Source organism: Vanessa cardui, chromosome 17 (assembly GCF_905220365.1).
Source record: "Vanessa cardui chromosome 17, ilVanCard2.1, whole genome shotgun sequence".
NCBI lineage: Eukaryota > Metazoa > Arthropoda > Insecta > Lepidoptera > Nymphalidae > Vanessa > Vanessa cardui.
In genome coordinates this window covers 6197230-6213363 of record NC_061139.1, presented here as the reverse complement: position 1 = coordinate 6213363, position 16134 = coordinate 6197230, and the positions used below count along the sequence as shown (strand labels likewise).

Genomic DNA, 16134 nt, shown 5'->3' with positions numbered 1-16134 from the left:
TTTACTATTTTTTAACTAGATGGCGCTAGTAGTACATTGAATCACGCTATCGTTTGGTTTGGTCAAAGGTATATAGTCTAAGTATGGAAAATAAATAAACACCTATACGTTACGGGAAGTGTGTTTCATTTTAGCATGCATATCACTGTCCCTGGCTTTGTAGACACATTAACATATGGTCCTGCGAGCCGGATCGTTTTTTGAAGAAAAAACCTTGGTACACTGACAAGTTTCAAACAGTCCAATTTAGCGTCAAGCCATCAATAATAATTACAAGTGAGGAGAGATTATACAACCATACCAGCTACAGTGACGCCCCTGACGGATAAACGAGGAACTACAAACACAGGTAGCGTAGTCAAAGAGCAGCAGTAGTAGCGGTGGCGCACCCTGTCATTTAAAAACCTACAGAACAGCGGCAGCGCAGTCTAGTGATAAAAGTGGTAAAGTGCAAATAAACTGTGAGTACGCTAATTTGAACCTTACAAATAGTCTATAATTAACTTTGATAATTATACTTGAAATCTTGAACTTGCAATTTAAAAAGTGTTAACGTAAGACTTAGAATAATTTCTCAACAAGTGGAGAGACGGGGAACCTATGTCCAAAATTTTACAAGTGCACAACTTTAAAACACTTAGAAAAAATTTGGAATCCTGGACATAGATAAAATATTGAACATAAAATAAATTCTAAACATATAAAATTGCAACATTACATGGTGTTAGACATATTTAAAACTTTAGTGATTTTAGTAGGTTACCAAGCTTTAAGTTGAAGAAATCTGTAGTTGCATCTTTATTATTAAATTTTATCAGATTAAGCGTTGTTAAGTTTATATAAATTTTAACAATGGAATCTTATGCGCAATTACAAATTGATTTATATAATAATATGTGTAAAGCTTTTACAAACTTTAAGAAATCTCCGAAAGTAAGACTTCTGAAGCATATGGGGAAACCCGATTAGAAAATTTAGAAAAACAGTGGAATAGATTTACGGATAATCATTCAAAAATTGTTATGTTACCTAGAGATGTAAGTAAAGGCTCGGATTATCTTTCTAGCGATTTTTATGAAAAAGTTGAAGAGTTGTATTTAGATTTTAAAACAGAACTTAAAAAGCTGATTAAAACTTATAATGTATCCGAAGAGTTTCAGTCTAGTTCAAACACAAAAGAGTTTAATGTTAGACTTCCCAAAATATCCATTCCTGTTTTTAGTGGCAAATATTCAGAATGGTTCTCGTTCCGAGATCTTTTTCTTTCTTTAGTGCATAATAATCCAAGTCTGGATGATGTTCAGCGGTTACATTATTTAAAAACTCAACTTCAAGGTGAGGCAGAACAATTAATAAAACATATCCCCATTACAAAAGCCAACTACAAAAAATGTTGGGATTTGATAGAGAATCGATATAATAACAAGCGATATATGTGTAATTGTATCTTTAAACGTTTGTTTGCTCAACGGGTAATGAACCATGAATCGTCCAGTGGTTTAAAAGATCTTCTTGATACTACTTCAGATTGTATGCATGAGTTGTCAAATTTAGGTATTAATGTTGATTCATGGGACCCTATTGTTATATATGTTGCCAGCTTGAAGTTGGACGCTGAAACTCGTAAACAATGGGAATTACATGTTAATAGTTTAAATGAAGATTTACCTACCTTGACTCAATTTAAAAATTTTTTAGAAAGTCGTTTCCGCGCCTTAGAGTTTATGGAACCTTCAAAAAATAAAGCTAAAATAACCCCAAACACTTACCAAACTAAGTCCTTGCATGCCGCTTCAGATGTTAGATGTCCTCACTGCACCGAAAGCCACAAGTTATGGTCCTGTGGTAAATTTGCCAAGGAAGATGTAAACGTACGGCAAGATATTGTGAAGTCATTAGGACTTTGCTTTAATTGCCTTGGTAATAATCACACCGGAAAGATATGCCGTGTACCAACGACATGCCGTATTTGTAAGAGGAAGCATCACACACTTCTTCATGGCAAAGCCAGTTCGTATACAGTGACAGTTGCTACAGATATAGATGAATCTGAAGCAACTGAAAATGAACAAGAGGAAACCTACCCGGAATCGTCAAACCTGACGAATGAGGTCACTAATGGTATAATTAGTAATTTTGCGACGAAACAGACACGTACACAAACATTATTAGCTACAGCCTTGATTAAGGCTGAATCCAAAAACGGAAACCCTCAGATACTGAGAGCCCTGCTTGATCAAGGATCACAAGCGTCCTTCATATCTGAAGCAGCGGTGCAACTTTTAGGAGTAGACAAAATTAATGCAAGAAGTTGCATCTCTGGTGTGGGTGGAGGTCAAGGTGGCTTAACTACAAAGTATGCAGTTAAGGTTAATATACAGTCACTTCATGATACTTCATTCCAATTGCAAGTACAAGCTCACGTTTTAAAAAGAGTTACTTCTGTTTTACCAGAAAGAAAATTCGTATTACCGCTTTGGGCAGATCTAGGTCAAATTGATCTGGCAGATCCGCAATACAACCTCCCAAATAAGATCGACATCTTATTAGGAGCTGAAGTTTATTGTAGCATTCTAAAACAAGGTTTAAAAAAGCACCCGACCAATTGTATGATCGCACAAAATACTTACCTTGGATGGGTATTGTCGGGTCAAGTAGACAATAACGAAAAATTAGGCAACTGCCACAATCTGGTTGCGAATCATGCCAAGCTAGAAGAAAACGAATTACTGAAACGATTTTGGGAATTAGAAGCCGAGCCAAACATGGTGCTCGAGAAAGTCTTCACTCCAGAGGAGGAAGAATGTGAAAAGCATTTTGCTACTACCACCTATAGAGACGAGACAGGTCGATACGTGGTAGAATTGCCTTTTCGTCGCACAAAACTTTTTGGTCAATATGGAGATACGAGAAAAATAGCCGTAAAGAGATTAATAGCATTAGAAAAGAGATTATCGAAAAATCTTGATCAAAAAGAAAATTATCAAAAGGTTATAAAAGAGTACATGACCCTCGGTCACATGGAACCAATAAGACATGAGTCAGTAGAAAGAGAAGGAAATGAGAATGTCTGGCTACCCCATCACGCGGTTATTAGACAAGACAAGAGTACGACGAAGACTCGTATAGTATTCAACGCTTCAGATAGGAGTGCCAATGGTATATCTCTCAATGATACATTAATGGTCGGGCCTACTTTGCAATTGGAACTACGTCAAGTTATCATGCGATGGAGACTGCATCCAATTTGTCTTACGGCTGACATTATCAAAATGTACCGTCAAGTTAGCCAAAAAGCACGTAGATTATCAAAGAATAGTATGGCGTGATGATTCGCTATCTGAAATAAAAGACTTTCGACTATTAAGAGTAACGTTTGGTACATCCTGTGCGCCTTATTTGGCGGTTAAAGTTTTACAGCAAATCGCTATAGATGAAGGAGAAAAATATCCGTTAGCAGCAGGAAGAGTAAAAACTGATTTCTATATCGATGACCTCATGACCGGATGTCAATCTGAAACAGAAGCAAAGGAAATATATAAACAGATGAATTACCTATTAGAAAAGGGTGGATTTAAGCTACAAAAATGGACTAGCAATCGAGAAGAATTGATGAAGTGGTGGCAAGAAGAAAATATAGGAATAAAGGATAGAGAAATAAATGAAGACAGTGTAACTAAAATTCTTGGTCTTACCTGGAATCGATGCTCGGATACATTTCATTATGTAGTAAAAATGCCTACAGAGATGCCTGAAACTAAAAGACAAATTATCGCTGAAATATGCCGTTTGTACGATCCTCTTGGGTGGATAGCTCCGTGTGTAGTCACAGCAAAGGTTTTTATACAAAAATTGTGGCTTACAGGACTTGACTGGGACGTTAAATTACCATTTGAACTTTTGCTTGAATGGAAAACCTACCGGAAATAATTGTGCAATTTGAGTCGCTTCCAAATACCCCGCTGGGTTCAAAAGGCAGATAGTGACATACAGGTACACACAGAGCTACATGGTTTTAGTGATGCATCGACTGTAGCGTATTCAGCCGTCGTATATCTAAGATGTATTACAGCTCTAGGTCAGGTTGAGTCCCATTTATTAAGCGCTAAAACTAAGGTAGCTCCAGTGAAACCAGTGTCTGTCCCACGTCTGGAGTTGTGTGGAGCTGTTTTGCTTACTAAGTTGCTGGCTGAAGTGTCCAATGTTCTCCAAATAGATAAAGCGAATTTACATGCTTGGACGGACTCTACGATTGTTTTGGCATGGTTAAGCGATCATCCAAACCGATGGAAAACCTTCGTGGCAAACCGGACATCTGAAATTCTTACGCGTTTAGATGCAGCTCAGTGGTCGTATGTCAAGACGAAAGATAATCCCGCTGACTGCGCGTCACGAGGTGTAAAACCATGCGACTTAATATCTGAGGAATTGTGGAAGTGTGGGCCAACTTGGCTACGCAACAACAAAATAGAATATGCGAAACCATTGTCTATATGTACCAAAACGGATTTAGAAACGCGACTCGTAAAAGCACATATGGAAGTCATAAACTCTAACAACGACGCTGAAGATTTAACCCTAAGGTTTTCATCATTACGAAAATTAATAAGAACTCTAGCGTACTGCCGAAGATTCCTAAGGTTGACACAGCCAAATGTATATAAAGAGAAATCTTTACCATATCTTACGGCCACAGAACTTCAGGATACACTGTTCAGCTGTGTTCGACAGCATCAATCTCATTTTTTCGCCGATGAAAAACGAAATCTTGTGAAGTCAAAGAATGTCGGAACTAAGAGCAAGATAAAAGCTCTAAACCCATTCCTCGATAAAGTTGGACTCTTACGAGTAGGAGGTCGAATGGAGAATTCAGAGTTACCAGACAATAGCAAACATCCTATTATTATTAACGGAGACTCTCATATAGCCAAACTTATTGTTACTGATGCTCACGAAAAGACATTAAATGGTGGTCAGCAATTAACGTGTAATCTAGTTAAAACAAAATATTGGGTCACTAACTTAAAAAAATTAGCCAAAAGAGTAGTTCATTCTTGTATTGCTTGTACAAGAAATGCGGCCAAATTTCGAACTCCGTTAATGGGTCAGTTGCCACCTTGTCGGGTAACACCTGATAAGCCGTTCGCAAACTCCGGTGTCGATTACGCGGGACCCATTGCCATACGTACATCGAAGGGAAGAGGCCATAAATCTCATAAAGGGTATATTTGCCTATTTGTTTGCATGGTCACGCGAGCTGTTCACATTGAAGCCGTTTCAGACCTCACGACGGAAGGATTCTTAGCTGCTTTTAAGCGTTTCGTAGCCCGAAGAGGTCGCTGCAATCATTTGTGGAGCGACAATGGCACTAATTTTGTCGGGGCCTCGCGCGAGCTTAAAAACTTATTTTCACACGAAAAGTCGTCTATGGGAACTGAAATCGCAGCGTTACTGGCCAACAATGGTACAGAATGGCACTTCGTTCCGCCGTATGCACCAAATTTCGGTGGACTATGGGAGGCAGGAATAAAAAGCACAAAGCACCATCTGCGCAGAGTTATAGGCGACTCTACCTTAACATACGAAGAATTGTCCACTGTTCTAGCACAAATCGAAGCATGTCTCAATTCGCGACCACTTTCAGTTGCTGGATCAGACCCAGACAATGCATTACCATTGACACCTGGCCATTTTTTGGTTGGCGAGCCATTGTTAACAGCCCCTGACCACAACTATGAAAATAAATCAACAAGCTCACTGCGTCGTTGGCAATTAACACAAAAAATGTTGCAGTGTTTTTGGAAGAGATGGTCTCAGGAATACTTGACCCATTTCTTTCAAAGATATAAATGGAATGTAAAAATCCCAGAATTGAAAATAGGAGATGTGGTTTTAGTGCGTGAGGATGGCTTACCTCCTGCTAAGTGGCTTTATGGAAGAGTGGTAAATCTTCATCCGGGAAGAGATAAACTCACTCGAGTAGTTTCCCTAAAATTTAAAAACACGATCGTTCAGCGTCCAGCTTCGAAGGTTTGTCCCTTACCACTTGCAACTTAAAAGTGCAACTTCAATCTTTACTAAAGTTTTTTTTTTTATTGGTTTAAGTTTATTTTTGTCTTCTTTATCTAATATGTATAAATTCGTATATTTAAGTTAGCTGTTACGTTACTTCGTTTATTATAATTTATTTTGTTATTGTGATGGACATATTGAAGGACTATTTAGTCCTTGGGGGCCGGTATGTCCAATCGATTTTATGAATTATATTTTTTAGTTTACTATTTTTTAACTAGATGGCGCTAGTAGTACATTGAATCACGCTATCGTTTGGTTTGGTCAAAGGTATATAGTCTAAGTATGGAAAATAAATAAACACCTATACGTTCCGGGAAGTGTGTTTCATTTTAGCATGCATATCACTGTCCCTGGCTTTGTAGACACATTAACAATCAGGAAGAAATCGTTTCTTCCTGATTTATTAAAAAATAAATAAAAATGTTTACTACTTCTCAAAGCTGGAAATTTAATTGATTTAATTTTTTTTCTGACAAGTCCAATTATTCTATACTAGATTATGTAAGTGATAAACAGCGTGGCGTTAATATTCGTCAAATACGTTATTTAATCAATATAAAGGTCGAATTGTGACTTTCTGGTATGTCTGGGTAAAACTTAATAGAATAAAAAGTATTAAATTGTTAACGGTTCATTGAATAAAGTTTATTTTGTTACTTTTTTTTATTATTTAGATGATTCTGTCACTTAATAGTCGTCTGTGATTTCTTACTTTCCGAACGTGCAGTTAACGCTCGGAAAGTAAATAAAAGACGTTTCTTCTGAAAACAGCCGACAAGAAACTCAGTAGTAATTATTTTTCATTATTTGAAATAAAAAGTTATGTCAGTTAAATACATCATTCATTCTCCTGCCCTTATCCCAATTTTATTTGGGGTCGGCACAGCATGTCTTCTCCTTCCATACTTCTCTGTCAGACGTCATCTCACAAGTAACATTCTTTCTAGCCATATCGTCTTTCATACAATCCATCCATCGTTTCCTTGGTCGTCCTCAACCTCTATATCCATCCACATCCATGCTCAAGGCCTTCCTCACAATGTGTTCCTCATTCCTCCGCATTACATGTCCATACCATGATAGCCGCCTTCCACATAACTTCTCGGCTATCGGTGTCACTTTCAAACTTCCTCTTATATACTCATTCCTTACTCTATCTATTCGCGTAATACCACACATTCCTCTCAGCATTCTCATCTCCGCAACATGCAATTGTCTTTCAGTCATCCCTTTTGTAGCCCAACACTCTGATCCATACAGGACAGCAGGTCTGATTATGGTCTTATAGATCTTCCCCTTAAGATTAAGGGGTATACGGGGGTCACAAATTGTTCCCGTAACCTGCCGCCATTTCATCCATCCTGTGTTAATCCTGTGCTTCACCGTTCGATCTATTTCGCCATCGCCTTGAATGAGTGAACCGAGATACCGGAAGTCGGAGCACCGCCGAAATCGCAGAACATGTATTCAGTCTTCGTTCTACTGATTTTCAGGCCAACATTCTCCAGTTTCCGTTGCCAATCCTCCAATCTGCTCTGGATCTCAGGTCCATCTTCACCAACCAATACAATGTCGTCGGCAAAAAGCATGCACCAGGGTGCCTCCTCCTGTATGTCCGCCGTTAGAGCGTCCATAACCAGCAGGAAGAGGTAAGGACTTAGAGCCGAACCTTGGTGCAAACCTACAGCCACATTGAACCGGTCGGTGTTACCGGCAGACGATCGGACGTAGGTACAAGATCCCTTGTACATAGCACGAATTAACTCCACATACTTCCCAGGCAAACCTTTCTCTTTCAATGCCCACCATAACACCTCACGAGGCACCCTATCATAGGCTTTCTCGAGATCAATGAACACCATGTGCAGGTTCTTGTGAGCACGTCTGTACTTCTCGCACAATTGGCGGAGTGCAAAGATAGCGTCCATTGTCCCTCGACCTGGCATTAACCCAAACTGATTTTCGGTAATTTCACTCTCTTCTCGCAATCTTCTCTCTATTACCTTCTCCCATACTTTCATAGTATGTGATATGAGCTTAATCCCTCTATAGTTGTTGCAATCCTGTACATCTCCTTTATTTTTGAAGATGGGCACTAGTGAACTACTGCACCATTCTTGTGGGATGGTTTCTTCATGCAACAACTTATTGAAGAATAAAGTCAACCACATACATCCTTCACTCTTTAATATCTTCCATACTTCAACTGGTATATCATCTGGACCTAAAGCCTTCCCATTTTTCATACCTTTGACTGCTGTCATTACCTCATCCATACTAATTTCTCTTACTAATCCCTTATGTACTTGCGCCTCTCGAAGAACACCATTCCAGTCATTTTCTTCATTCATAAGCTTTTCAAAATAGACCTTCCATCTTTCTTTTATTTCCTCATCTTTACATAAAACTTTACCAGCCTCATCTTTCATGCATTTGATATATGTTATATCTCTCGATCGTCTTTCTCTCTCTTTCGTAATTCAGTAGAGATCCTTCTGGCCTCTAGGGCTATTCAGTGAGTTGTATAACCTTATGAAATGAATGAAATATATATTTTTCATGAAAGTCAACAAATTTTAGCTCCACACTTTTTTACCATCTATTTAAATTTGTGTTGAATGATATGCCTTGAGTCGAGATGGCCCAGTGGTTAGAACGCGTGCATCTTAACCGATGATTGCGGGTTCAAACCCAGGCAAGCAACGCTGATTCATGTGCTTAATTTGTCTTTATAATTCATCTCGTACTCAGCGGTGAAGGAAAACACCGTAACGAAACCTGCATGTGATAAATTTCATAGAAATTCTGCCACATGTGTATTCCACCAACCCGCACTGGAACAGTGTGGTGGAATATGTTCCAAACCTTCTCCTCAAAGGGAGAGGAAGCCTTTAGCCCAGCAGTGGGAATTTACAGGCTGTTGTTGTTGATATGCCTTACTTATTTATGGTTTTTTAACAAACTTTTGACTTTATGAATCGAAAATGTTAAAAGAGTCTACCGAATTTCGTTGTAGCAACAATAAATTATCCCAGACAGGATTTATTGACTTACTGAACAACAGTAATAATTTAAAAACGAAGTATAAAACCCAACATAAATAAACAAGAAACTAAGAATAAAAACGAAAACCAAAACTTCTATTTATTTTTACATTATTTTCAAACAGAACATGTAATTATCGTTCATTACATTGTCACGAATACACGAGTACAAGATACGATATAATTGTATCAAATCTATTTTCATTTACGTTCTGACTTGTAAGTCAGAAACTACTTGAAAATAACTTGAAAATAGTTCACTTTTTAATCAATATAGGTACTCCAGTTCTTATCGTGAAAGTTACGTAACTAATTCCAAAATTTGAGATTGCAAACTTAGTTTAATCGTAAACTAGCCTAATTCTGGCTTTAGCGAAGACATCGGGTGAATGTTATGCAGAAGCCCCGATGTTCAAGGAACAGTAACAGTTTTCTAAACGCTAACTTTAGCGGCATTAAAGCATATTATCTGAATATTTGAATATAAGACCCCTTACTTTGGCTATTCAATCAGGTCCGCTATCACGTCGGACACGTATATAGCTAAAGAGGTCAGGTCACCCTCGTTGACAGACACCGCATAAAAGCATGTTGCTCGATATTCCGTCCCATCTTACACTATTAATTTTATTTCTATTCAAGCTATTTAGTAAATTCAAGATTTTTGTAGGAACTTGTAGAATGAACAAGATCTAAAACAGTACTAAAAGAGATCGAGGTAACAGTTATTAACCGACGTAGTGGTTCACGATCTTCTTTAATCTGAAATTCGCTGAATTTCCAGAGCGGAAACTATTTCGTGCGTGATTCAACTTAATATTTTCAAAACCTAAGCTTCTTTAGTGCGCCATTTGGAACAACTCCGCCATTTTTGGCGCGTCTAGTAACCAGCCAGAGTATTATATCTACTAGATAAATTATCACTTACAGATTAATTTTCATTTCGATTATATACTTTCAATATGATTACAATTTCTAGATAAGTGAGAATAAGAGTAAGTAAAGAGAAGTAGAGAATAAGTTAAGAGTCCTGATAATCCGTCAACATTGAAACATTTAAATTCGCTACTGCTCGCACCTAGGACAAAGATGGCATGCTCGGTTCTGTCAATGAGAGCTCTTTATGTCAAGAGCCAAGATCGAAACCCGATGCAAAATGAACGAAAGGCTGTGAATGCTATTAATAGTGAAACCTTTTTAAACTGTAATCGAATGATTTCACTAAGCAACAGCTACCTCAATCGATGACATAATCATCCTAATTCTACAAAGTATGTAAAGTATCGAAAGTTACGAGTAGTTAATTGTTAATATTCTATTTATATATTAAGATATTTGAAATCCGTAATTGTGTCGGACATTACAGAGAATTTAACATAAAAGGGACGAACAATGTAGCAAAGCAAGTTTTTTCAACCAATTAAAGGAATAAGCTTTCTTTTCTTGTAACGTAGCAATACTGATTAGTAAAATACATTACATTCTTAGTACACTAACTTCGGGTCTTTTAGCTTCGTTTCGACTATACTGACAACGTAAGAATTACGCTGTTTTTAATTAATCTGTTATATATCAAGCTCTCAAACATAATTAAATAGCTCTTAAAAAGAGGAAAGTGACGTCATTGGTTTTCTACTGAAATCCTTGCTTTTTCTACTAAAAGAAAAATATTACCATAATATTCCAGTTACCAATTTTTATAACTTAATGAATAATATAGTCAAAATTAAACATTTAATATAATTTAATTGTTGCTTATTTGTGAGCAATTTAAATTTAGCTAAGAACTTAAGTTTATTTGTTGGGTGTTTTGTGTTACTTGTTGCGGATTAAAACTAACCATTATTTATAGGAATATTTTGATTAAATTTTATATTTTAGTAATCATAATATTGCTATCTTAATTTGGACATTATTTTATCTGTGTGACCATTATTAATTTACAATGCTGTACTTATACGTATACGACTATACTTATATTACTACTGAGACGATCCAGTGATTAGAATGTGGTCCTATGCTCTATTGAATATTCACTGCTTAATATGGCCCACATCTTGCTTTTTATCTTGAAAACATCTCATATCTCATATATAATATCTCAGTATATCCACCTCATTTGAAGCACTATGAAATAAGGTTAAAGCCTTTTCCTCTAAAAGGGAGGACACCTTATCTTAACAGTGGAACGTTACCTAGTTAGCTTAGTTTTATTTTTCTAATGAAACACAGCATCAAACATAAACTGATAAGGATATTTTATTAAAATCTAATCGGAAATTAATATGTTAGATCAATTATTATTACTTTCTCTATAGATTAAAACAGCAAATGAATATTTAATATTTCTGTCACGCTCTCATTTGAGGTACAGGTTCGTTTTTGGTTTACTTTTTCGAAAAATTCTCATCACGTAACTTCGAAGATAAAATAAGCCGGGGGCTGGTGTAAGGGTGTCCTTAACGCATAATTTTCTAATTTCCAACTCTGTCGAATTTATTGAAACGTGTTACAAAATAAAATTGTGTTCGATCTTATTTAATACATGAAATATATTTAAAAAATAGATTTTACAGGTAATGGGATCATCCACGTCTATAAAATAAATGAAAATAAATTAATGTTCGACGCATACCCAAAAATAACTAATTAAAATAGACATACATACATACGTATCGCAAAGAAAAACTGATGAGGTCCTGATAGAATTAAAATAGAATAGAGCCGGCTCTCTGAGACGCATAAATGTTTTGAGATAAATAATGGATTTTTTAGTAGGGATATGTACGTACAGTCAATCAATCAATAATCAAAGCGTCTCAACCGATAAAGTAAGCCAGCAAACCAGCAAAAGCTTTTCCACGACGCATTATTTACATGACAGAGTTTGTCTACCACATTTCTCCATTCAATTGATACAGTGAGTCAAAACTGACAGAAAAAGTAAGAGCAAATTGTGATTATAATTACAATGTTTCCTCTAAATATAATTCTATCATTCTTCGAAAATGATTTTGAACTATTATAATTTCTGATTTTCAATTACTTTATAATATAATAGTTGTTACCGTCAAACTAAATAGTATAACAAATTGCAATCGATTAATGCTTTGTTACAAGACAAAGAGCCGAGATGGCTCGAGGGCTGGAACACGTCAAACTTTACCTAAGATACTTCAGCGAGTACCGTTCAGTTTCGTGTGTTTATATTCTGTTATCTCGTTCTTCGTGAAAATATCTTCGAAAATAAACCTGCCTGAAACTTACTTAAAAACCGGTAACGTACAAGCTAGTCCCCTGGTACTGCAGATGTCCATGGGCGGTTGTAGTCAAGGTAGGTAGTAGGTAGGTAGGTAACGTGTTACCTACCTACCTTGACATTGGGCCAGCGTGATGGAATAAACTCCAAATATTGACATTTCACAGCCCTTTGATTCTACTGGTTGTTACTTTTAATAAAGAAATTGATTCTATAAGACACAATATTTTATGCACATAGCTAAAATTGGAAGCTTAACAATAATGGTAATTTTAAAGCAATGATTTAACCGAAATCGCTAATGTAATGGCGAGAATGCACGTGCACTACACAATTATCTCGATTTCGGCAATGTTAAACGTAGTAATATCACAACAATTGACCTCATTACTCCAACAACAATCGCATATTTAGCATTACGAGTGTATGCTTGAATGGTCTTGATTAATATCACCTATTTTAAATGAAATCTTTGTGACTTACTAAGGGTTTTTTATACGAAAGGCGTATTGAATTATTTATTTGTTTATTGGTAATCCAGCAAAATTTATTCTGCAATAAATTAGGTACTACAAACAAAGTAATAAAACAATAAGGTCAAAAGGGACGACAATTTCAAATCTCTTATTATGTTAAAGCTTAACAGAAAACACACAAATATAAAACCAAAAATAACATGGTAAAGATACATTGACGTACAATGTGTGTAATATGGACTGTTAAATTTGATTGGGTTTTTTCAGTTACATTGGTAGTGTAGGTTGGTAGTTTTTGAAAGTAAGTTGGTAATGCCTCGATAAGCTTATGTACCTGTACTCCTGTACAAGTTATATAGTATATTTTCTACACATTCGGCTAGTTTTAATTTAATATGTGAAATATAAATGTTTGCACATTTATACAGTGCTTAAACGTCTAGTAGTTATTATATTAAGAAAATAATGAAACATAAATTAATATACAGAGAAACGTAAAAAATATTCATACATACACAATTAACTTACGATAACACCTTGCAACTTACATTTAAATTTTACACTTTGCATTTAATATTTGAATTAAATACGATATAAATTTAGTAAATTTGTTCTTTAGAGTTTTGAATGCAAACACTGTAACGAAATATTGACGAAGGGGCAGTTTGCTCACGACACTAACGAGCTCCATTAGCAAAATATTGACTTTAAACAAGAGTTGTTCCCGTTCATAATACTGGCGATAATATTTTACCAACCACAAAGTGCCCATTACTAACTTAAATTATCCTGATCTTTAGATATTCTCTTTAGTCTAATACTTTATATATTTATAAATATTTTTACTACTACTATTTAGAATTTAGAAACATCTCGTATAAAGGACTACGATTATGTACGTAACCCTTTGTTCCGGCAATGATAAGATGAAGTAACACAAGCATGAAGCAACTTTGGGTAAAGCTAGGTTTCCTGTAAAGAGGGTATTTGTGATATATAATTAGCAGCAAGAGTAAGATTTAAACCACCGTTGTCTTTTGTTTCTTAATGCGATGTTCGCCACTGAAAAAAGCATGATATCAATATAATGTAATATTTTTTAATTTTTTTTTTTTACTGAAGAGATTCTATTAAAACAAAAGATATTATATATTTCGTGATAATACTACATCGATGTGATGAATCAAACGACGCGGCGCGTCGGGCGTCGTGATTATTGTTTCCAGCCAACGCTTGATCGATAGACTTTAATTTATGAACTGTCAAGCAAATCAAAATAAACAATTCGAGTCTCGCCTCGATACACCCAATTTCCTCGCTAACAAGGTTAACGAGTAGTGCTTTTAATTTGATTCTGGTCTTTTATTGTATCGCCAATGTGTATTCAAAAATCAAAACAAAGATTAAATAAATATGACTATATTGAATTATTAATCAATTAGTTTTTTATCAATGATAACATACGTTTCATTAATAGTAAATCTACTGTACACAGGTCTGTAATAATATAATAAATTTTATTGGACTTATTTTTTATATGAATATATATATTATCTGTGTATTTATGTATCTGTCCCCTCGAGTGACACACATCGCGGAAAGCGCGGGAATATAAAATAAATGATTTGGGCGCGCTTGAAGGCGGTGTGTGTGCACGGCGTGTGGATATTTAAATATAATATATATTTATATGTAACTTGTGAATCGATCTTACAATCATATATGTGAAAATTACAGTATCAATTACCTTGATAGTCATGTTATATGTTTATTTTGGACATTGTAAAAATTGAAACTGATAATGATAATGATGATCATTTAACAAACAAAACAAATGACTGCAAAAACTTTTTCTTTAAATTATTTCATTATAATACTCATTTAACAGTGACAGTTGTGATGAAACTGATTTTTCAAGTTATATTCCTCTTAAAAATAATTCCCAGTAATATTTCTCTGGTGAATCTTACACTCATTTTCCTTGTATTTGCTTTTGTATTTCAAATAAAAGAAGACTCCGTTATGCAAGCTTTGTTTTCACAATAATTCACAACGAAAATAAAAAAAAACTTCATCTTTCCTTACCAACAGACTGTTTAATGTTTATTAACCCATTTTACTTTTGTATGAAATTTTTGTTACTTTTCTTCAACTCGTTGGGAAGCATTAGTTTAATAAGAAATATTAATCTTCATTCATCTTGTCTCTTATAAAATCCAATACTTGTTAACGACAATATACTTTACTAAAAGTTACACTTCAGTCTTCATTTCTATTTAAATTGCGTTGATTTATTTGTTATTATTGTGTTCTCATTGATTTCATATTAATCAAAATAGCAAACAAGCAAACAGGCCACCTAATGGTAAATCAATACACGGATCGGGTGCTATATATTTTTTTGCTGGTAATAACACAGACTCACACCATCAATTGGAACAGGAAAATAAAGTAATAATGTCTGTGCAGTGCCAGTGGATTAACTAATTGGTCGGTAAAATTGTTTAAGTATTCGGTCGGCTCGTATCGCCTGTGGTCAGTACAAATATGCAAGATTTGAATCCGACAAGTGTCCGATCACAAACATACATATATCCATGAAAAGATATATGACAGTTTTACTAAGTAGACACTAACTACCACCATTAAGGAAGATATTGGTAAGGGAGTGAAATAGGTAAGCTTTTAGAGAAGTCCGTCATTTTTTAAGCTAGGAACACAAATCTCTATTTTTGGATCTCTGATTAAAACGAGTAGAAAAGTATTTAAGTGTTTCTATCCCAAAGGGAGTGAAATAAGTTTGTGTGGTAGTCCGTCATTTTTAACGTAGAAACATAAATTTTTATTTTTGGAATTATTTCTATTTATATTCGAATAGATATTTGAGCATTTCTGAGTATTCTACCCTACGGGCTAAAATACATACCAATGTGGTATAAAGAGAGGCCTTAATTTAGCGTAATATTTTAAGTTAATCTGTAAATATATTCAAATTCCACGCGAGCAAAACCGCGACAAACTGCTTGGCTATACAATTATACATGTTTGTTTGAAAGATTTATATTTTTGTAATCGAAATTTCGGCAGACCAAACTTGCACTTGCAATGTTGGAATACTGTTTTCAAGACAAACGAGTGAGTTTTCAAAGTTGCAAATAAACTTCCGTCGCAAAGTTTTACATTCGCAACAATTTGCTCTTCTGTAAACGACAGACGTTTATTAGACAATCTGTTTGTTTGACTCTTCTTCTAATTATATTGCAGACATATTTATTACTTT

At 35.3% G+C, this 16134-nt stretch overlaps 1 protein-coding gene across 1 annotated transcript; it reads left to right on the top strand.

Moving 5' to 3' along the window:
* Positions 1-1475: 1475 nt before the first annotated feature.
* Positions 1476-6057, top strand: LOC124537047. Its single transcript, XM_047113758.1, has 3 exons — positions 1476-3284; positions 3421-3787; positions 4079-6057. The coding sequence occupies exons 1-3, from the start codon at positions 1476-1478 to the stop codon at positions 6055-6057; spliced, it is 4155 nt and encodes a 1384-aa protein (XP_046969714.1).
* The last annotated feature ends 10077 nt before the right edge of the window (positions 6058-16134 follow it).